Source organism: Crassostrea angulata, chromosome 5 (assembly GCF_025612915.1).
Source record: "Crassostrea angulata isolate pt1a10 chromosome 5, ASM2561291v2, whole genome shotgun sequence".
Taxonomy (NCBI): Eukaryota; Metazoa; Mollusca; class Bivalvia; order Ostreida; family Ostreidae; genus Magallana; species Magallana angulata.
Window position 1 is genome coordinate 29,583,550 of NC_069115.1, and position 23,471 is coordinate 29,607,020.

General features: G+C 32.3%; 2 protein-coding genes across 3 annotated transcripts in view; both read right to left on the bottom strand.

Moving 5' to 3' along the window:
• The window catches only part of LOC128183896 (cell adhesion molecule 1-like), a 54,126-nt gene that overhangs the window by 90 nt on the left and 30,565 nt on the right, over positions 1-23,471 (bottom strand). The gene's annotated exons all lie outside the window — the stretch shown is intronic.
• Positions 631-15,409, bottom strand: LOC128183898 (cell adhesion molecule DSCAM-like). Its single transcript, XM_052853119.1, has 7 exons — positions 15,343-15,409; positions 9,687-10,022; positions 7,564-7,872; positions 6,894-7,163; positions 1,224-1,544; positions 964-1,070; positions 631-675 (listed from the first exon to the last, which is right to left on the bottom strand). Exons 1-7 carry the CDS (start codon positions 15,389-15,391, stop codon positions 637-639), a joined length of 1,431 nt encoding a protein of 476 aa, XP_052709079.1. The 5' UTR covers positions 15,392-15,409; the 3' UTR covers positions 631-636.

Consider the following 23,471-nt stretch of genomic DNA (forward strand, 5'->3'; position numbering starts at 1 on the left):
ACCACCTTGTGTATATGAAAAATAGTAATTTTTTAAGGCATAATATCTCCCAAAATTTGAGTATTGAATACTTGTATAAATAAAAATGGGCATAATTTCGAACAAATGTTCTTTCCCTTAAAAGTATGGATGCATTTAACTATCTCTATGCAATTTTACTCATAATTTTCCACCTGTTGTTAAATATAAATTAAGAGAACTCATGTTTAACATTAAATTTGAAACCAGCCTAGCTCTTTTGTAAAAAAAAATAAACATATCTTAACTCTGGGAGTCATCGACTGTATAAGGAAACACAACTTCTCTCTCAAGCAAACAAAAAAAATTACATACCTTTCAGTCACTTTGACTGCACCTGTTTCGTAAAATGCTACACAAGTTATACAAATATTTATAACATTTCATTTGTAAAGTCAATTTCAAAACCTGTTTATATTTTCAATTGCAAAAACATAAATGGAAAAATATAATACCTTTATTCTGATCGGAGATATCTTGGTAAGGATGTTCATTCGTTGAACAAATATGATGAACGTAATGGTCATTCTGTTCTGCTATAATTAAAGAAAATATGAATTAAATCTCTCTCTCTCTCTCTCTCTCTCTCTCTCTCTCTAAAATCGTATAACTCTTCTATTATCTACGTTTACCTCTTCGTTGTTTCTTTCGGTTTATCTAAAAATGTTTAATATTCTGTATTAAAAACAATGCACAACTGGGAGCCACTAAAATCACATAGTGTTACATAACATCCCCTGTGGGTCCAATTTCCTAAATATTACTGCTTAGTTTATAAACTAATTTTCGGAAATATGTCAAGCAATTTTATAATCCTTGCTTTAAAATGTAGAAACAATGATTAAAAATTCATTGAGGATAAGACAAAAATAATTATATTACACTTTCAATCAATAATTAAGTTATATTTACTAGAATTAAATGATTGCAGGCAATGTATTTTACCTTGAGGTATATGAAGAAGGCAGATCCTCCACTAAGGATCATTAGAAAGAAAACGCCACCTAGTGACCCGCCAATAATGAATCCCTTGTCACAATCTTTTGATTCACCTGAAAAGTAAGCAAAGTATTAGAAAAAGGTTTTAATGATATCATTTAAAGGTCAGTATTATATCTCCTACAGTATATTCGTAGATGCTAAAGATGGCAAAAGTTCAAATTAAGTTTGTTTCAGCCACATGTTTCAAACATGTAAGTATGTACTTGCAAAAGGTTTTCCGGTTGTGAAGCATGCACGACTGTCTGAAACTGAAGAACCATGTACATTGGAGGCCACGATTCTGAATTTGTATTGTGTAGAAGGGTAAAGGTCAGTCGCTCGATAGATATATACAGAACTCAGGTTTGTTTCAATATTTTCATAACTATAATTCAAAAATCCTTCGTTCTCTTCGCTGAGTTGAAGAGTTTCCTGTTGAAATGGTGGGGTGTATCGAAAGTTTAGAGATGTAGATACAGTCCATAAAATCGTGGCACTAGTGACGTCACAATCAACTAGTGTAATTTTTGGTTTCATAGGTCTTGCTACCATAAAAGAAAAGAAGAACTAGAGCAGAGCTCGTGGCAAAGCCACGAGTAGGTCTTCCGTTGTTGCTGCGAGTTGAAAATATATGTGATATGGTGTCAAACGATTATAATTACTAAACTTTCAGTTCTGCTTTTGTTATAAAAACGTGTTGTGATTGAAAGCCGGCATATAAAACGTGTTTTGAAAAAGAAAATAAGAAAATGTTTCAGGAAAACTATTTGTCGCACACAGTTTATGTAATCGTAACAAACATTATTTAAAAAATGAGATATTTAATGGCGAGTTAAATTTTCAGAGGGTAGCAAGCATTGTTATAAACAGTATGTACTCATGTGTCATGTCAGGAATTGTGTTTTTTTTTAAACCGAACCCGTTTACAAAACATGTAACCTTTCCTCTAAGATAACTTCTTTATTTAGATATTTCTAAATTTTTTAAGACAATGTGCAATTTAGAATTGTTGCATGCTGACAAAATTTACAGACCCTGAAACGTACTACTACACCAAAAAAGCGTGTGACTTACGTGCAAGAAACTTTTCGTGTTAACCGTTTAGCGTTTCGTGTGAATCGTATTTAGCGTTTCGTGTAAACCGTTTAGCGTTTCGGACAAAGCGTGTAAATCGTTTCGAGCAAAGCGTGCGAGAACCATGTGAAACGTTCATCAGATTTCATTCGGAACTCTCTGACAATTTGTTTCAAAATGGCGCCCGTGTTTTACATTACATGTACTTTAAACTGTTTGTGATTGGCAAAACTCTTTTGTATGTATTTTCATGAAAAAAAAATCTAGAAGAAATGAAATACTTATCTTTTTACAAAATTGAATTTATTTTTAACAAACAAAAGAAAGGTACATGTATATGTATTAAAAGACGACTAGTTACAGAGTACATGTATATATAACGTTTTTATACGATGTTTCAGTACTGGTACAGTCGTTTTACCGGTAACGAGTATTTGCCAGTATCAGATTGAACCACGTGTAGTTTTCCTAGTTTCGGTTCATTGCGACAGAAGTATTATTTGGCTGCATATATTGATAGATATACGGGAAAAACAAAGGAAAATGGCAACTACTTATCATCAATTACTATTATAAAGTGTTTTTATGAAAACTCAATATTATAAAGTAACGCAAATGAAAACTGTTCAAGTCCAGTTTCAATTTGACGGGAAAACGGTATGATAAAAATAACGATCATATTATTTGTTTAAATGACATATTCCCACAATTGTTTTTCCTTCTTCATTTATAAGTCCATTAACATGTACCTCCAGTATATTTTTGAAATCAATTCGCCTCAAAATATTCGGTCAGAAGTGATAAAGGGCGCTTAATTCGATACTGGGAAACGAATACGAAACTAGGAAAATGGAGAGGGTGTTGAAATTACTGTCTCCGTAATTCATCCTTTATATTTTCGGAAGTTTGATACTACAATTTAGAAGGACAAAGAAACGCGATTTAAACAAAAAATAAAAACATTTGGAATTCCGATAGTAATAGTTGCATGCACGACGAAACCGCATACTGATTCGTTACCGGTAAAATGACTGTACAATATTAAAATTCGCTATAAATAAAAAAAAATATTAAATACAGTTAGCAAAACATGATTTCTGTTGGAACAAGCCTTAATCAACTTTAACTTACAAGACATCGGGTGAAACCTGACTGAACCTGTCAATCAAACTCTTTATATTTGTTTTCATTGGATGGTCAAGCGTCTCTTTTTTTTTGTCAATAACCAATGGAAAAATTAATGACTTCAAGGTAATCGGAATCAGTATTTGATGAAGCACACAATTTAAATGATAGAAAATTTATTAATTATTTGAACAAAATTAAATGTAAACATAGAAAGAAAATATACTGATCATTTCTATGAATTGCAGGAAGTAAGTTCTTTGGAATCCCGATTCTAGATATTTTTTACAAGTAATTATTCTAATTATTTAAACCACTGTTAACGGAAAACAATTATTATTATCATTATGGGAATCTTTACGTATGGTACTTAATTCAAATAGATAATGATAATCTATACACTGTACGCCGTTATACGTGTAAGGAGCGCCGGTATTGTATTGTATTGTTTATTACCAAGAACCATACGATTCATAGGTAATATATACGAATATTGAGTCAAAAATTTAAATCATTATTATTTCTTGTTCTTTTCAATACCATGTTAAATTACTTTGGAAAAAAAAATCAGAAATAGTAATTACAACTTTCTTTGTTGTTAAATCATTTGAATTTTTCTGAGCTACATGAATATGTACAGACCATATTTATTTACGCAAATGATACGACATAGGAAAAAATGATCGGATGTTTGTATAACATTGTTTTCTAACGAATGTGACTAATTTAATTTTAAATATTTTTCAATATTATCAATGTAAATAATATCAGATTTATTTACTATTTGTATTTTTACATCGTATTCTCTGAAACCAATAAAAATACTAATGTTAAAAGAAAAATCAAATCCCGTCGAATACTGTAAAACCGATTTAAGTTTGTAATCATACGGATTTTATTTTTGGTATTGACTATTGAGTTACGGTAACCTTTTTTCTGGATGATTTTTTTTAATTTATTATTTTATGTAGTAAACGCACCATTTCAACTGTCACTCAATTACATAACAATTGATGACCCGGGGCTATATATGTTCTGAGCTGTGTGCGCTGAAGCGACACACGATTCTCGGTCGCACGTGGCGATTGAATTAACACAGACTGACCGAATAAACAAAGGGGTGGGAAAGTGAAACAAAATGTTACACATAAGAAGAAGCCACCAAAAATGACTTCGACAGATCTTGATATCTTTTCGCCAATTAAAAAAAAATACAGCGCGAGCTCCTGTCAGGGGGGGGGGGGGGGGGGGGCAGCAATGAGTTCGCTTCCACAATGAAACGAACATGTAGAAAAACTACAGAAGTGATTAATATATGACCGATAGAATCTAATCTAAAGTTGTTTAAAACTCATGTGAATATTCTTTTAAATAATCATCGAATGCCTCAACTCAGGACATTCTTTTATCGTGCTAGCACCTACCGCAAACATGTAACATGGAACTTTGATTATAATTTGATTTGATTTTTAAACTATACCTTGTACGCTATCGTATACATCAATGCTTAATCAACTATACAAGTAAAATAAATTTATCTTTTCATATAAAACCAATATAATAGTTGAAAACATAACAAAATATAGTTGTGTCCGTGCAAAATTTGAAACATGAGCGCGTGATAAGGTACATGTAGAAGATCACGAACCGACCGCGGGTCACTTGTCCACTCGCGCCGGATCTCCTCAGCCATGTGCGATGGATGATCATCATTTAAATGTTTAATATTTAGGGGTTGTTGTTGTTGTTGATTTAAAACATTATTTGTACAGTTTATAAAATATTTTACATAAACAAACCAACCATTAATTTCTGTCTGACGATGTTTCCGATTTGGAGTAATATCGTTCATTAATATTCATTTACACTCAAATTTAATTAAATAAATCCAAAATGGACAAACTTTTATAACATAAAATTAAAACAGTTCTTGTATTTACGGCTATATTAACTCAAACACCTTCATATGCATGGAAGTGTGCGTCTCGGTGTGCCAATCTTGTGTATTAAATAACCGCTAAGTAGTGCAGCCGTGGCTGATCTCCTCGGCCGTGGGTGAACGATAGATTACGTAAAGGTACAACGCACAGAACCGCACAGCTCAGAATCCAGGAAGCTTTGAAATGATTGCCGTATAATGACCTTACTCTATCAAATAGAAGTTATGTATTTTAAACTTAAAACCCATAATTGATCTATGTCTATTATTGCTTTAGATTGAGAATGACATTGCTTTTATTAATTAACTGAACGATTTCTTAATTGACACCAAATTGTTTAATTCATAAAAAAATATGTGTAATCAAAACGAAAACAATTCTTGAGTTTGCGGATAAATAAACTCATATATGAGAGACGCAACTCTTGTGTATTAGATAACCGCTGACCGCTAGGTATTCAAGCCGCGACTATCGTGCCCCGATTTTCTCGGCCGCGGACGAGGGTGAGCTTACGTAATGGTACACACACACAGCTCTGATTCAAGGTATATTTTTAAATGCATGGAGTTAATAACGAAAATGTAATGCATAGATTTTTTTAATTCCATATTTTGTGGTTTACTAGAAAAGAAAAACAATGATTTGTTTTCCAAAACCCGTTTTAAGGATTGTGCATTATAAAAACTTAACAGCAATGACTTAAACTCCTAAAAAAAGCATGTATTCTAAAAAAAAAAAATTCTTATGAATTAATGCCTCCTGTATAAACCAGCATACTTTCTGCGGTAACTTCATGCCAGTTGTACGCACAAAGTCTTTCGTTAACTTGTCAAATAAAAACAGGTACATGCTAACATGTAAAGCTTTTTACACTCATACTACACAAATCACTTACAAAATAACATTGAAACGACCTTCATGAGATCCCAACAAACAACTTTTCCAGCGACAGCCATATCAAAATTTTAACCGTTTTTGAGTTATTAAGCAAATTTTTTTAGGGGCCATTGGCCCTTAATTTAAGGGCCAGCCCTTTTTTATTGGTGTCAAATGAAAGCCCTTGATATTTTGCACAACTTTTATTCTACATGTCTTATCAAAATATTTTTCGTTTAAAAGATATAAAGGAAAACATGTCTGAATTTTCGCACTTTTTTGAATCCTGTTTTTTGACCCCCTACCTTTTCCTAAATAAAAAACGTAATCTTAAAACAAAAACAGATGTGCACAACTACAATGTCTCTGTTATTCAAATTCGTTGGATTCCTATTCCCAGCTATCATAGTCTCGGAGCCTTTGTCTGGAAACAAAAGGCCCTAAAAAAATTTAAAAGGGGAATAACTCTTTAACGGAAAGGGAATTCTACATTTTATGAATTGCTTAAGATAGTATTTTGTCAAGTACATTAGCCCTGAAAATTTGAGCAAAAACCGTTCAGAAATGAGCAAGATATGAAGCCTCAAAAGTCGCGTCTAGGAAACAAAAAAAAAAAAAGAAAAATAAGAATAATCTTAATTTTTTCCCGCACAATAATAGAAAGGTCTTCCGTTGGAAACGGAAGACCTTAATAATTTTCATTTAGCCTACAATAATGTTTCTAGTTTGTTATGCTATTAATTTGAAATACTCATACAAATATATTTTAGGTCTTTCATTTTTAATGTATAAAAACAGCATTGCTACGTAAAAGACATTAACGTTGCCAATTTTATATACATGTATTACAGTTATATGGGGAATGTTCATTAGTCTCACACTGTACATAGATGTCGACTGTTCCACTTGAGTTTCCAGCAGAGTTGATAGCGGTACATGTGTAGTTTCCCGTGTCCTTCTCAACAGCTGATTCAATGACATACATTGGTGCGGAAGAAACTACTGTGGATACGAGTGAATTTGACTTTGTCCACTTATAGGATACTTTTCCCGGGTTTGCGTTTGGAACATGACAATATATCCAAACCTGTTTTGTTCCAACTTCTATGTTCAGGCTATTGACAGGAAAAATTTGTACCTCTGCAATATCTAATATAAAAGACAGGTGTACAATTGAATACAGAATTGTATTTCTTTTTGTTTGGATCACTCGAACAAAGCGATCAAAATATAAGTATTTTAAAGCGATGACCACTTAATTAACGATGAAAAGTTGTCTTGTATTACAAGAATAATCATTAAGTAATAAAACAATAATAGATACATTATTAAGAGCGGGTTTATCTAATTTTAAATATATTCTTGACCTAATTAGCGGTTTAATAGTAGCTCGTTACTGTCTTTAAATCGCTTAACATGCACATGTAATGTACATAATTGCAAAGTTATGGAATTCTGTATTGGGGAAAATTGTTCGCTTACATTTAAAACAAACTGGGCATAAATAATATATCAGAACACTGTGAAGAGAGAAAGATTCATTACTTACACGTCACATTGAGAGTGTATCTATTGGATTCTACATGTTCTCCCTCGATGTTGCTGGCCCTACAGTACACCTGTTGACCGTTGTCCTCTGGTACACCCGTATACTGTAGGACTGAGACTGTTCTATACAGATCGTTAGCGTCATGTTGAATCGAAGTGGTTATCTGAGTGAAGATTCCAGAGTTTTCTTTATACCAAGTGATGCTTGCTGCAGGTCTAACAAGGTCATCTGTTATACAAGTGATGTTGATGGATCTTGATGCCCTGACCGTTGTCTGAGGTGTTGATAATGTCAGTGTTGATACAGGAACTGTAAGGAGAAAAAAATTGTTTTACTTCTATTATGCATTTATGAACTTTCTATAAATAGAATGAAAGTATTCATGTTTGTTTCTGAAACTGGAAATATAATTCATCCTTAGTGATGGTACTTTAAATTTCTTTACATTATTACTCTTACCAAATTATTACTTCTAGAAAAATAAATAGGGATATATGTAAATTCACCTTCAGTGTAGTTAAAGAATATTTTCAGCGACCTCAACGTTTATAATAAACTATAAAAATATTTGTCGAACAAGAGTGGATAAAAATGCATGACGCCTTCTGTATGGTATCAACGGTTTAAGGGGGATGTGCGGCCATCTTTCGACAGCTGTTCTGATGTGATTAAAAAGACATCGTCCTGTTCTTGTATGCATTATACCTTTCAAACAAAATGGCATGTAGGACTTCATATTTATTGCTTTTGTATCTTTTGGTAACATTTTTGGCCAGTTTCGGGAAGAATTCGAAACAATCCAGTCCAAGAAATGTTTACAATCGTATCCTCAAATGTACAAGATGTCCTCACATCCTCCTTAAATAGTTAATCAGGTGAAGAATAAAGCATTGTAACATTGTAACTAAATAGATGAGAAATTAGTCTTGGTTTGTGACCCTTTTTTCTTAAGCGATTGACTCGAAAAGAATAGATGAATAGATGTGCATGTTGATAGATAGATAGATAGATAGATAGATAGATAGATAGATAGATAGATAGATAGATAGATAGATAGATAGATAGATAGATAGATAGATAGATAGATAGATAGATAGATAGATAGATAGATAGATAGATAGATAGATAGCAGTGTCTTTGTCTGTGATAACACTACGAATTGATTTTGTATTGTACATTCCAATATTTCGCATAATTAAAAGAAATGTAAATCAAGAACATGTGTCAATATTCAAAGATTTAATCGTACGATTCCTGATACCTGAACATTCAAAACATATAAGTAATAAGAAATCATTCTTCGAATATTATGAGGTGATAATTTCGGTCGGAGCGTGATCAAATCTATCATGATAGCATCATTTCGGGCTTTATCTGTAGACTTTTTACTGAATTAATCGTAAAAAGTATGTAAAATTATCTAAATTATTGTTATTGTACATCAGTACGTTAGAACAAAAGAAACAGCCAAATCTTCTTCTGCGGGAATTTGGGTCTGACATCCTCATGATTATTTAATGCAGTCTGTGATTTTTCTTAGGTCAATGAAATTTCGATCAATCGATAAACGAGGCGTATAGATTTCAGTCCTGTTAGTTTCTACAGAGCTATGAATTGCAATCAATTTTCATAAGAAATTTAGCAAATCATGGTTGGTGGATGTAAATATATACGGAAATAAATCAGTACACAACCCGCCAAAGCGGGATATGTATTTTTTCTGCAATGTCTCTACCTTCATATCCTGGATAAATCACCAAAGAAATCATTTTGTTGTTTAAATAAACCAAACAAATAGAAGGATTACAACTAATAAAACTATGTGATAACTCTAAAGAAAAATGGCAAATGTGCGTTGTACACATTTATTTGTAGGTATATCATATTACAAACACAAGTAAGTTGAATTTTAAAAGGATAGACGGGACAAAAACGCATATTTGTTATGGAGTTTTTTTTTTTTTTTAGAAAATACAATATGGGCGCAATTTACATTTTTTCAATTCTCATCGAGAAGATTTTGAAGAAAAGACAATGACCTGAGACGGCTAAAATTGGAATTCATTCATGCCTTAAATACTAGTAGTAGTTCCTGTTAGTTTCAATTACCCATGTATAATTACCTTGTACAAAGATCGTAGTACTGATGATCAACGATGTTCGGTTGTAAGTAAAAATTCTGCTGCATTCGATTGTCTGGTTATGTATGGGGTTTAGCAAGGTTAACTTAAATTTCCAAATTTCCCCAAACTGACATTCAAAAATTGTTTGATTTGTATATAATGACACACATTGTTTGAAACTCCCTCCGCCATAACCTAATTCTATTCTTCTCCCTTCGACGTCAATCGTGTAGAAGTCATACAGTCCCCTAGGGTCATTAGACTGGCATGTTAACTCCAGAGTTTGGCCTCTCTTGACAAACGCAGGCGTCTCTGGCTTTAATATGAGTTCGGAACCTACAAACCATAAAAATCATGAATTTCTTCTCTCGTACTGATTTTGTTAAAGTGACTAAGAAAATGATTGTTTAGAATGCAATTGATTGCTTTAGAAAAAATGGTCACATTGTCTTATCTTAAAAAGTTAAGTTTCTTGATTAATTGAAATCATTTTGATAATAAAAAATTAAATTTATCAACAACAAAAAATAAATGAACAACGCACGATTTTGTTCTTTGTTAATACAGGTAAAATTTGCAGGTAAAATTTAAATATGTGGGGGAGGGGCCAAAGATTATAACTGAACTCTTTAAGATCTTTCATTTTGGGTTAACCAGTACTTGTACAAGTTCCGACGTTATCTGATTGCGATATATTTGTCATCGATTAACTTCCGCATCACATGCGCTCAATTTCTTTTCTTTTCTTTTTTTTTTTTCTTTTTTTTTTGTGGAGCTAAAAATACATGTACATTACGCGTGTATATCCTAGTATTTTTGTTGGGATATTGTCTTTTTCATGTAATTATTGACTTTTGTTAATCAACAAGTTATTTAGCATTACTTACTACATGTACATATACAGAGAGCAGCGGAAAGTAAAAATAACGATATATAATATGACATCCATTTCATGTACAGTAACTTTCGTGTGTTTGTTTTATATTTTACTTATCTCAAGTAATTAAAAATAGTCCACTGAAGAAATAGTTTATATGATCAATGCTGCGTTTTACAAACTTATCTACGAGTTTATATTTTTTTTATTTCTAAAGGCAAGGTCGTATATAGTTCAAAACGTGTTCTGAGAGCAGAAAAGACCAGACTCTATTTGTAAATTCTTATTTAAAGTTAAAAAATGAGTTTTAATAAATCACGATTTATACACGTGATTTACACAAAACAAGGTCAACACGTGACTCACTACTACCCGTGCACATGACCAAATGTCTAACGGTTACCCGGTCACGTAATTATTTCCCTTCAAGTAAATTTTTTTTCAAGGTTAAAAAGTAGTGCTAGTTAATTGCATAATAAAACATTTTTACGTCTTCTAGGGAAACAGTTGAGCAGAAGTGGAGTTATTGACCTCAGCCTACGGCCTCGGACAACAGTTTTTCGGGATCGGGACAACTGTTCAACTGTTTCCTGAATAGGCAAAAAGTAACTGTGTGAGATGTAAGCATACTTGAATTTAGCTACTAGGTTAACGTTTTTAACTTCATAATCAATTAATGTTAATTAAACTGACAGACGAAAATACAAAAAATAAACGTACATCATGTAGCAGATTTGCATTCTTTTTAAATATAAAATAAATCAATGTGCGCTTACCACATATTAAGAATAAAGATAACAGCAATACACAGCTGTACTTCAACAAATCTGTATCTGAAAGTCTTCCTGGTATAAATGTAACATTAAATAATGTTGTATTTTAATTGTAAGAGGATGTACTTTGAAAAAGTATTTAGGTTGAAGTACAATACATTTGAGTTTGAAATAGACATTTACGTAGTTTGTGTTTCCTGTTAATACATAATGATGTTGTCTTAATGATATCCAAGATTATTTAGATCTAGCGCTTAGCTAGGTTGTTCTGCCGAGCGCTACATGTAGTATTGTACAATAAATCAAAGTACTGAAGTACTGACGGGAGTTGATTTATGGATTTTCATTAATTTTAAAATCAACATATCTTGCATGGCAATTAGTTTCTGGGGCCCGTTTCTCAAAAAGGCGTAAATCTGGGCTGAAGTTAGTCCGACTAACAAAGTTACGCCAATATTAAGTCGGGTCTAAGTTGCGTTTCTGAAAAAGGCGTAAGTTAGGGTTTAAATGTCGAAAAACTTAGACATCTCCGCTGAGTACTAAGCATGCGCATATCGTATTTTGTTTTGCTTTGAGGCTATGATTATATGTGGTGGATCAATTTTCCAATTCATAGTACATGTAGTACCCGAAAGTACGCATGTTATACTTTACAACTGAATATGCATAGTTCAAGCTGTTCATGACATTTTATATTAATAAAAGTAGAACAAATGCCTATACACTTCTTTACATAATGAAATTTTAGAGAAATACAGTTGATATGAAAGCGGCATATATAAGAGGTTTCAGAAACCAAATATGTGACAATTAAATGCATTGTAGATGATATTGAGGCACAATCTTACATATTGATTGAACGAAACAATACATAGAAATAAACTTCAATGTTCGTGTAAACTTCAAATATTATTAGAATACAGGGACAAGGTACAGTGGATATGCCCCAATACGTCTGCAGAATGAGAAGTATGCTTCATAGACACTGTAGATCTTTAGACATTTTCAGATGCTGGGATAAGGCTTGATTCTTTTTTATCAATTCACAATATTATTTATAGAAAATAATATGACCATGATGATAACAGCAACCAATTGAAATCGAAAATATCTACTGTATAAATAATATTATATGATCCTTGTCCATCCTCTGTTCCAATATTGAAAGAATGTAGACAATGACATGGAAACGATTCTTGATTTTCTGCGATTCAAATGATAATAGTTTTGAAAGATATTAATAGTCAACAATTAACAAGACAGAAATTATCAACATTTGAGGCCGGGGTCTCCCCAACTCCCTTTCCTGTTTTTGGTTTAATCGATCGATTGTTTTGTTTTGGTTTTTTTCGGGGGGGGGGGGGGGGTTGAAAGTAATATACACCATAAACAGGGAATAATTCGCCCTGTTTAATTTTCAATCATTTCACCCTCGTTGTCAGCGGACGAATTTATGTTGATTTTCAATATCTAAGATTAAGTAACTTAAGTAACAGCTGTGACTGGGCGACGTCACGACAGAGTGAGACTTTTTGCAAGTGTAGAAGGACGGAAATTACACGGGACCAAAATAACCCTGTATACAGTATCTTGATTAAAATAAAGATATAAAAGCAGTTATCTAAGGACATCCTTCCTATTTAAAGAAAGTTTTATAAATAGAAGGTTTTTGCAAGTTTAATGGAAAAGGCATCTTAAAAAATCCCCTATCGTCTTCCGGATAAGACATTTTGAATCTTTGCGGTTTTAACAAGACTAAGTGCATGTGAGCTTTACTTTTTTCCCTATCTGCTTTGGGTTATTGGGGTGGGGGTGTATACAATTGTTTATATAATAAGTATGACAAATACAAACTAGTTAAATTTGTAAATAATGCACACTGTTGTAAAACTGCTAAAACAACGCTTTTGTATTGCAAGTCGACAACTTCGAAATAAAAAAAAAATCCCTTGATATACGTATATCTTATATATATATCTTAAATATGATGAAACAAAAATATAATGAAATTAAGTAATTAAAGATCAATTCAATTAAATGAGTACAAATAAACAATGCATATGAATATGCACGAAGATCATTGATAGTACATATGCCCCATACATATTTTAAAAGAATTACGATCGATGTTAAATATGAACGCAATTGATCACTTCATCCTAGAATTGATAAGATTAATGAATTTGATTTCCAAAAGTTCAAGGTGTGCGTGTGAAATATAATATTCGATAACCTTGACAAACGCTTGTCAACAGATATAAAATTGATACACACTCTGCACGCTTCTAAAACATATTTTAAGCAATATTTTAACAAACAAAAATTGATTGTATCTAAAAGCGAGTTTATAAACATTCCAAAATACATGTAGCTTTCATACGGTTTTGTACAGATACTAGGAGTAAAAAACATAAAAATGAGAATACATATGTGTTGTTAAGTTTTCAGTTATACATGTATAGGTAAAGAACAAACAACCACACACAAGGACAAATTACAAATGTAAACGTTTTGAGTTGCTCCTATTCATAATTTTAAAATAAGTTTCGTTTAACAGGTTCAAATTTGATTAGAAACATTAAACTCTAGTTCATGCTTACTGAGTATTGATTAAAAAAATCAATAATCTATTCGTACTTATATACATCTATCATGTTGGGGAATACATGTTTAATTTAGAAATAAAGCATCTTTTTAATTATTGTTTTTATATCATTTATCGGGGTACACCCATTCTTCATACTTTAGGTAAATTTTATTACGAGTAGTAATGTATATTACATACGTTTAATAAGGTTTATCAAATTGATTTAATCATAATTTATTTAGAAATAGAAACAGTTATCGAACAATAGGTAATTTTTTAAGTTATACGTACATGTACAAATATTTAAATAAATGTGAATGTTTTCTTTAATAACACATAAAACAAACCAAAAAATAAAATTCTCTGCATATTTTGCCTTAGAAACAAAACACTCGCTATTTTTGTGCACCGACTTAGAACTTACGCCTACCCATTAGCACGCGTAGATTTAAACCCAAATTTAGTCCCGACTAAGTTTCCGCCTTTTGTGAAACGCAACTTAGTCTGGTTTTGAGGTTTGGTCCCTGATTTAGTCCGGACTAAGCTTACGCATAAACGTAGGCCTTTCTGAGAAATGGGCCCCTGGTCACGTAATTATTTCAAGTTCAAGTGACAATATTTTCAAGGTTAAAAAGTAGTACTATACTATGTCCCGAGTTTTTGCTTCCACCACTTTTTGCTTAATCTTTCAATAATAGTAAATACCTTTGTGCTCAAACTACGTTCATCCACTAATATGAAAAATGTCCAGATTATCTGTTTTGAAACGCCCCCTCTACCGCTTCAGGTTTCAATACACATCCAAAAATTGAAAGTCTACGGAGATTTTGCATTGCATCAGCCATTTAAAAGCCCGGATGATAATGTTAAAAAATTGCGCGATGTATTCCGAGTGAATTCCGAATGGAGAAAAGATGTTAACATTTCCCATTACAAATCTCTATAAGAAAATTGTTTTCGTTCCTGTGAAATTTAATGAGTGAAAAGGGATAATTGTTTATTGAAGATATCTTGGATATATTCCCTTTCATCGATTTCAATTGTATTTCTTTCACAGGTATGTGTATTTTTATTAAAAATCATCAAAAATTGATGGAAGCAATAACTTGGGACAGACTATAGTTAATTTGATATTAAAATATTTTTACGCCTTCTAGGGAAACAGTTGAGCAGAAGTGGAGTTATTGTGACCTCAGCCTACGGCATCGGACAACAGTTTATCGGGCTCGGGACAATTCTTCAACTGTTTCCCGAATAGGAATAACTGTGCAAGATATAAGCATACTTTAATTTAGCTTTTTTTTTTTTTACTTCATAATCAATTAATGTTAATTAAACTGACAGACAAAATAACAAACAGATCGTACATTACGTAGAATACTTGCATTTCAAATATAAAATTAATCAGTGTGCGCTTACCACATTTTAAGAATAAAGAGAACAACAATACACAGCTGTACTTCAACATATCTGTATCTGAAATGTCTTCCTGCTATATATTTAACATTAAATAATGTTGTCTTTTAATACGCAAGTTCCGAGATACTTACTCTTTAGTAAGGGAGGTACATTTAATACCGTCGAGTGCGCTTCGGTGGGTACAAATATCCAAGGACGCTTCGAATGAAAATGGCAGAATCGAGTGTTGTCAGTGATGTTAAAAACATGCTCAAACCCGAGCTTAGGTCATTTCTGTTGGCAAGAGGAATCACTGTTACTGACTATAATGTGTCACAACTTCGAGAGCACGCTATTAAAGCATCGGAAATGAAATTACCGGTTTTATCGCAGAAAGATGACGCCATCGATTCGTTCAAAAAACGCTATACGATTGCCCTTAAAGATCGAGTGATAAACTTTCCATTTGTGTGCGATGTAAGTTTGAAAAGTTGGACATATGATTTGTCATGCATGCCAGACATAGTTTGTGCAGATATGTTCGTCCATTTACTGTCTAATGCCCAGTGGACAGCAGACCGCACCAAGTGTTACAAACAAGAGAGGGGGTATAGATTGTTTAAATGCAACCATATCAGTGCCGTTCAGTGCCACGCATTACCCGAAGACCATATGTACATTCGAGCTAAGTGTCTGAGAGAAACTTTGCAAAGTGAAAAGCGATACTTCGTCTGGTGTATGACTGACAGCAATGCCACCATCAAATCAGCTGGATGTGAATGTACAGCGTAAGTTTCTGTTATCATAGTTTTCTAATTTTTATGATCAATAAGCTTTTATGAAAATTAGTTTTTATTCCTTCAAACTTGCATTGTTTATCAATATATATTCCACGTACATTATGTATGTTTATTTATTCAGTAATCACTTAAGGCCCCTCAAGGGTATTTACTCATTTAAAATGTAGGGCTTACAATGTTTACATATGATGGGCTATTATTAAAGTTTTATATGAGTAAAAATTTGGTTGCAAGTGACTTACATGTATAACCGTAGTTTCATATATATATTCAAGCTGTGATTTATCAATGATTCAATTTTTAATCTGAAAAATTGTATTATTCTATGAATTAAAATTACATTTATATGATATATAAATATTTAATTACTATTAGTAAGATATATTATGCACTGGGAATCATTCAATGAGACTGAACTGACCATGGGTAATCACTTCGGTAAAAACCAGCCTGGTATCAATCTGGTCTCATATATACATGTATTCTTGAATTTTAAGGTTACCCCGCTCTCTGTTTTAGGGATGACAGTGGTTGTAAACACATCGTAGCTCTCCTGTTTAGCTTAGTTGAGTGGAGTGAGAGGCATACCGACAGGAACACAGCAACATGTACAGATGTCCAGTGTTTGTGGGGCAAGCCGAGAAGAGGGTCGAAGCCCAAAAAACTTGATGATATTAGTAAATCTGACATTAATAGGGTCCATCCTTACACACATATCTATCCTATCTATTCCTATTCATGAGGAAAATGTTACAGATGATGATTTTAAAATGGATATTTTTGGGCTTGTTAAGAATTATGATACACAAATCTTAGAAGTTTTAGATTGCACAAATAATAATGTTAATGAACCCCAACCTGTACCATTACTTGCTTTATCATATAGACAAAGTAAATGTAGTATGCCATTTGTCAAATTTATGCAAGAAAATATAGATAAGTCAGATTGTATGGAGATTGACCCTTTAACTGAGGGTCAGAGTGAACATGTGAACTGGTTTAAGTATAGAGTAGGCAGAATTACTGCATCAATTGTGCATTATGTTGTTAAATATAAAGATACAATGTCCACAACTCTATTGTTTTAAAGATTTTAACAGAAAAGTTAGATGTCTCAAGTCCTGCAATTTTATATGGGAGAGAAAGAGAGTCATTAGCACGAGAATTGTATGATACTCAATGTAAAACTGATCACTGTAAACACAATGTAAAAATTCCAGGTCTTTTGGTAAATCCAAAATATCCACATATTGCTGCAAGTCCTGATGGTGTTGTTACTTGTGGTTGCTGTCTGAAAACTTTATTAAAAATCAAATGTCCATATAAATACAGATATTGCACTGTGGATCAAATTTGTAGAGAAAATTATCACATTTTTCTAGATTCAAATAATGAAATGAGGCTTAAGCACACCTCTTCATGGTATTATCAGATTCAGTGTCAGTTAGCTGTTGCAAATGTATTGTATTGTGATTTTGTGATGTACTTAGAGGGTGTAGCAGCTTGTAAACACAAAATTCATCCGTGAAACATGTCTGAATGTTCATGAAATCACTTTTAAATCGATCAGAGACCATGAATTTAAATCTGTACTTCGTATTAGGTTTTAAATTGATTACTTGATAAATATAGACATTGTTCCTATCAGTTTCAATTCTTTCATACGTGAAGTTCACAAATGCATTATTTTCTGTGCTTATTTGAAGAAACGTTGGAAGAGATGAATTCAAGGAACTGTGATCGGATGATTCTGTTCAAAATATCTTTGCAGAAACATCCTCACACTCGACTAAAAGTATTTCTGGCCTCACTATTGGTATTGCTAAAATGATGTTTATGCATTTTAATTAAAATAAACCGCTCACATTATTTTTTGTATGAAGGATGATCTTTTTCCAGATATTCTATGATTCTTTCTATCGCTTAAATTAAATTAATTTTTTTGCTTAAATAAATGAAAGTTTCAACTCTAACTTTTTCATTTCCATATTCAACCTACATGTATGTAGACAAACTGAAATTTACTATTATACATGTACTATTTCATCGCTCAAAGTACAAATGTTCAGCTAGTTTCATATAAAGATAACTAATGAACAGATCAACATTTTCTATGTCACTTTTTGTGGTTTCACATAAACAACCGAACCCAAAGCTTGTTTATAGTTTCAGAGTGACTGTTTTAAGTATGTTTACTTCTTTATTGTAGAGTGGTAAATCAATACTTATAAATCAAGACATTTCGCCAATAAACTAAGAAACGCCTGCACCAGGATAATTGCTTAAACATTAAGTATTTCAACATTTGGGATATGAAGTCTGTAAGCTATAATTGAATTTAACCTGATAAATAATTATTGAGAAATAAATTTAAAATACTACTTTCATTTTCAATAAACTAGCTCGAAAGAGAAAAATGAGAGTAAGGTGGTAGACACGCTTTGGCGGATCAAGTGTGTGAAGAGTCATCAAGTTATAATTCAATACACATTAAGAGCTCCACATTTAGAAGTAGAGCATCAGATATTAAATAATTATTCCTTTTAAAGGAATGTTCGGCATTTTATAGAATCTATATATGTTCATTCGAAATACTCATTTGATCTGCTCTCTAGATCAAGAATACCTTTTTGAACCTGACGTTACTTTTTTCTCATCTAAATTCTTACAACCTTTTCTATTGTCATCATTGTCGTAGTACTAGTAAATAAATTCATCAGAGAGAGAGAGAGAGAGAGAGAGAGAGAGAGAGAGAGAGAGATTCATACTTGTCACGTTTATAACATTTCTGTTTGATTCTACACGTTCTCCCTCAATGTTGTTGGCTCTACAATACACCTCTTTACCATAATTATCCCCAATACCAGTATAATGTAGCAATGAAATAGTCTTCGTCAGGTTGGTAGACCTATTCTCTATGGTAGAGGTTATCTGATTGGTTACTTCTGAGTTTCCTTTAAACCAGGTAATATTTGCCGGAGGGCGACAGTCATTTGTCACACAAGTTATGTTTATTCTTTTACCATCCACGACCGCTGATTGTAATGGTGATAGAGTCACCGTTGATACAGGTACTAATTGTAGGGAAAAGAAGAAATCGATCTGTGTATTTGTCTGAGGTTTAAGACAAATAAAGAATATTAAAGATGGATGTGTTTGAATGAGAATGTTGAAGTTTGAAAACAATAGTAGCTGACCTTGTATGAAAATTGTAGTACTTGAATTTGAGACCATTCGGTTTAGCGTTCGGACACAAAAGATAATTTGGTTATGAACTGGTGCTAGCAATGTTAATTTGAATGTCCAAGGTTCTTCAAAACGACATTCTATTGTAACTAATTGTGTTTGATTTACACAATATTTAAAGTCACCTCCACCGGTACCAAGTTCGATTTGGCTTCCGTGGTCGTCGACTGTGTAAAACCAATACACACCCCCTGACCTATTGGACTGACATGTAAGTTCCAGCTCTCGGCTTTCTTTCACTACAGCGTGTGATCATGGACTCAGTATGAGATTGAGATCTTTTATCAAAAATAATATTTCAAAATTTTCATTTTCCTTTTTTTTTCTATACGTATATTTTACCATTAATAAAACGATTTCACTACAATGGTTCTACTAATTATTCTAATAACCTGTACATGTATAAGTCAAGACCACAACACTAGACACTCATATTTCTTTGGAGGGACTCTCTGATGTTCCTTCAGAAATATTGACTACTAACTTTATAGTTATCATAAAAGCAATGTTAACAATATGTTAATACTATTAACTGTGCCATGCAAACTGGGTATTTTTTTTAAGTTGAAATGGGGCACTGCAAACAAGTGTCAAAAGTCATAACACTGAAGCGGTCGGAAACAAACAGGAATGTAACCATAAATAAATACAATCAAGGAAAATAGGTACTTACCACACGAGAAAAATATAGAAAAAAACACAAAAGACCTCAATATATTTGCTTCCATTTCTACTCAAGAAGAAGAATATTTGAAACAATAACCAGGTAAATCCTTAGTTTTAAGACAATATAATACAAACAAAAAAATTGAAATAAAATTAACTGCGTTATTCAGTACAAATTAATTAATTACCTCAATGTCCTTTTTATGGAAGTTTTATTTATCGCTTTGTTTGCCTTTGTCGGAAATATTTTTAATCTTTCTAAGCTGGATATATATATATATATATATATATATATATATATATATATATATATATATATATATATATATATATATATATATATATATATGTGTGTGCAAGTTTTACTTTTCAAATTTTTGTTGCTAAGGCTATACATGTCGAATTTAATGATTTTGTTTAAAAACAGAAATGTTTAAGGTTTTTCGTAAAGCTTTAAAATTTATAAACTCTCTGCAAATTACAAAAGGAATGGAGATAATTTGTAATCGATTACTGGCCGGTGCGGATCAAATATCATCATCACTTAATGTTGCGAGCTTTTCAGTAGTATTTAAACAAGAAAGCGCGGTCGGCATGTTGATAGTTCACTAACGCTTTCGGAAACAAAAGAAAAGAAAAAAAAGATTTTAATAAATCATATTTCACTTATTCTTCGGCCGTTTGTAGATACGGTGCTTTTATGTTCATTGATACTGTTCACGTTGATTTCTAAAGTTGTAAAGAAGAAATAAGGTACATGTATTTGGCATCGTCATCAATGTATTTGTATGAGATTTAGTTTTGTAAACAAACTGATTTTGTAGATACATTTTCATTTGAATGCGCAAAATTTCAATTAATCCTCACATTTATCGTGCAAAATATGCATAACACTATATTATACAGACTTTCCTTACTTATGTAGCAATATACCTTCATCAACTGCATATGGAATTATTGTCTCTCAATTAATTCGATACGCAATGGCATCCTTAGCTGCAATAATCTGATGTTTACTGGAGAGGGCTACAATTCCATAGGATCTCCGTAATGGTGCAAAATAATTTTTAATAATAAAGACTTCGGTCTGGAAAGATCGTTTTTATATTTTACTTCTTTTAGATAAAATTCTGGTTCATCAATCTAACCGTATATATTTACATTTTCCAGTGTCTTCGCCTGTGATAACACTACGTATCAAATTTGTACTATATAACCCATAATACAAATGACGCCAAATCGAGGCGCCAGCGGGGTTTGCTTATCTCTCATTTAAATATATAATGGTACGATGGCTTAAAAGTATATAAATCGCGGGGGTGTTAAGGAAGCATATGGAATCTGAGTTGCATGTAATTCCGTGAAATCACAAATCTTAGTTATTATGTACATATTCAAATATCTAAGAAACAAAACGTAGATCAAAAACAAACAAAAAATACTGAAGACAATTTTTTCCAGAAATTAGTTTGTGTTACGTAGATTTACACATTGATGACGTCATGACTAAAAGTTGAATGTCGTGTGAATTTGATCGGAAAGCATTGTAAACATATTCAAAATATAACTAATTTAAGAACTCTAATAAAGTATTGTGGTGTGATTTATTGAGAATTGAACATAAGAACACTGGGGGAGATGTTAGTTTTATCAATCATTCGCTAAAAGGTATGTACATTTGCTTTTATTTCTCGGCCAGGCTTTCCTCTGTCGTTGTTTACGATGTAAAAATCCGACTAGAACAACACTACCCCGTATATATTGAACTTGAAATTTTGTACGTATCGTTAGTTTGATCAATGCTTAAATTGAAAAGTGCTGCTAGAATCCCATGTTGTGTGTTGTTTTTATGCAATTTGCCGTTTTCCGTGCAAACTATATAAAAGTTGGGAAGGTTTCACTAGAACCGGATAAAAAACTTTTCAATAAGGACAAACATAGGATTCTAGCAGCGGTTTTGATTAAACTGAGATGTTTTGCTTTCACTTGGTATGTTTATTTTATTTTGGAAACCGCGGGGTAGTGTTGTTCTATCTCATTTTATGTTAAGGAACATACGTAAGCTATTTATAGTTGTCACGTGATAATGTACCGATGTGGCAGTAATGTACTACCCGATTTTATTGCACTGACATCTATTTTAAAGGATAATACTAAGCTTTTGATCTTATTCAAAATAATTATTTGATTTCACGATTTTTAATATAACAGTCAAAATATGACGCTTAATTGCCCATATGCTTCCTTAACACCCCCGCGATATAAGTAATAAGGAATCATTCTTTGAATATTATGAGTTGATAATTTCAGTCGGGGTGTGATCAAATCTATCATAAAGCCCTTCGGGCTTTATTGGATTTGATCACGCCCCGACCGAAATTATCACCTCATAATACTCAAAGAATGATTCCTTATTCCTTATATAAATCAAAACCAGATAAAACACATCAGCATGTTTACCAGTCGTCTTTTTCAGCAGCCATAGACAGTTCTCGAGTGATTTTGTGGGATTTCCGCTTGAAGTATTGATGGGCTTGATAACGTGAATGTCAGTGTAAATAAGCGATCTTACCTCGTTTTATCTCTAAAACATCATTCAAGGAAATGGCATATAATAGAACATTCATATATACCGCGTTAATTATGTTAGAAAAAGGAGAATCCCTATACTCAGTTCAAGATCCACTTCTGAATTCTCATTGGCTGTCCCAAAATAAAACCGATTAAGGTCAGTTAACATAGCGGACAACTTCAACTTGCATTGTTGACATACACGAAAAATAACCGATATACGGACTACACTTGATATTTTTGGATTGATTTATGCCATACGCAACTACAATGTTTGAGTTCAGGTAAGAAATGCAAATGTAATTGTCATTTATTACCGTCTTCCTTGAAAGACGGTATAAAGAGTTGAAATAATTTACAGTCTCCGGACTGTGCACTTCCTCTACTTTGTGATTTATAGAAAATAGATGATGTGAAAATTTACATTTATTTCATTGGTTGATATACTGTTCGGCACAAGGGAGATAATTTTCTGATGATCGTTTTTACTTACGACTTAACAATTTTTGTAGATTTCAAATCTTAAAAAGTAAGAAAACGAAAGAACAATAAAAATGGCTCTTAGTGAAATTCAGGCTTTCATTTTTCTGTTAACTAGTTAAAAGCAATATTCTGTAACATCTATTGAAATAATTTGTTCTTTTCTTTTTGTTCTGATTATACAAATACCAGTGAAATTTCATACGGTATGGCTAATATCAGAAAACAAGTTTGTAAATTAAATACGGTGAAACTAATATCAGTAAAACTGAATGAAACTGAATGCAGTTGTATTAACTTTGATTTTACTACAGTGATTCAAACTTCCCTAAGATCTCTTTTTTCTACTACAGTCGATTTCAAATAAATAACACGCTGTAAATAATT

Excerpts from the sequence above, each read along its gene's own strand:
- LOC128183898 (XM_052853119.1), bottom strand. The coding sequence starts at position 15,391 with ATGTTGAAGTACAGCTGTGTATTGTTGTTCTCTTTATTCTTAAAATGT. Across the intron at positions 1,545-6,893 it reads AGTCGACATCTATGTACAGT|CAAGACCTATGAAACCAAAA; the intron begins GTGAGACTAATG and ends CTTTTATGGTAG. Across the intron at positions 676-963 it reads CCTTCTTCATATACCTCAAG|ATAAACCGAAAGAAACAACG; the intron begins GTAAAATACATT and ends AAACATTTTTAG.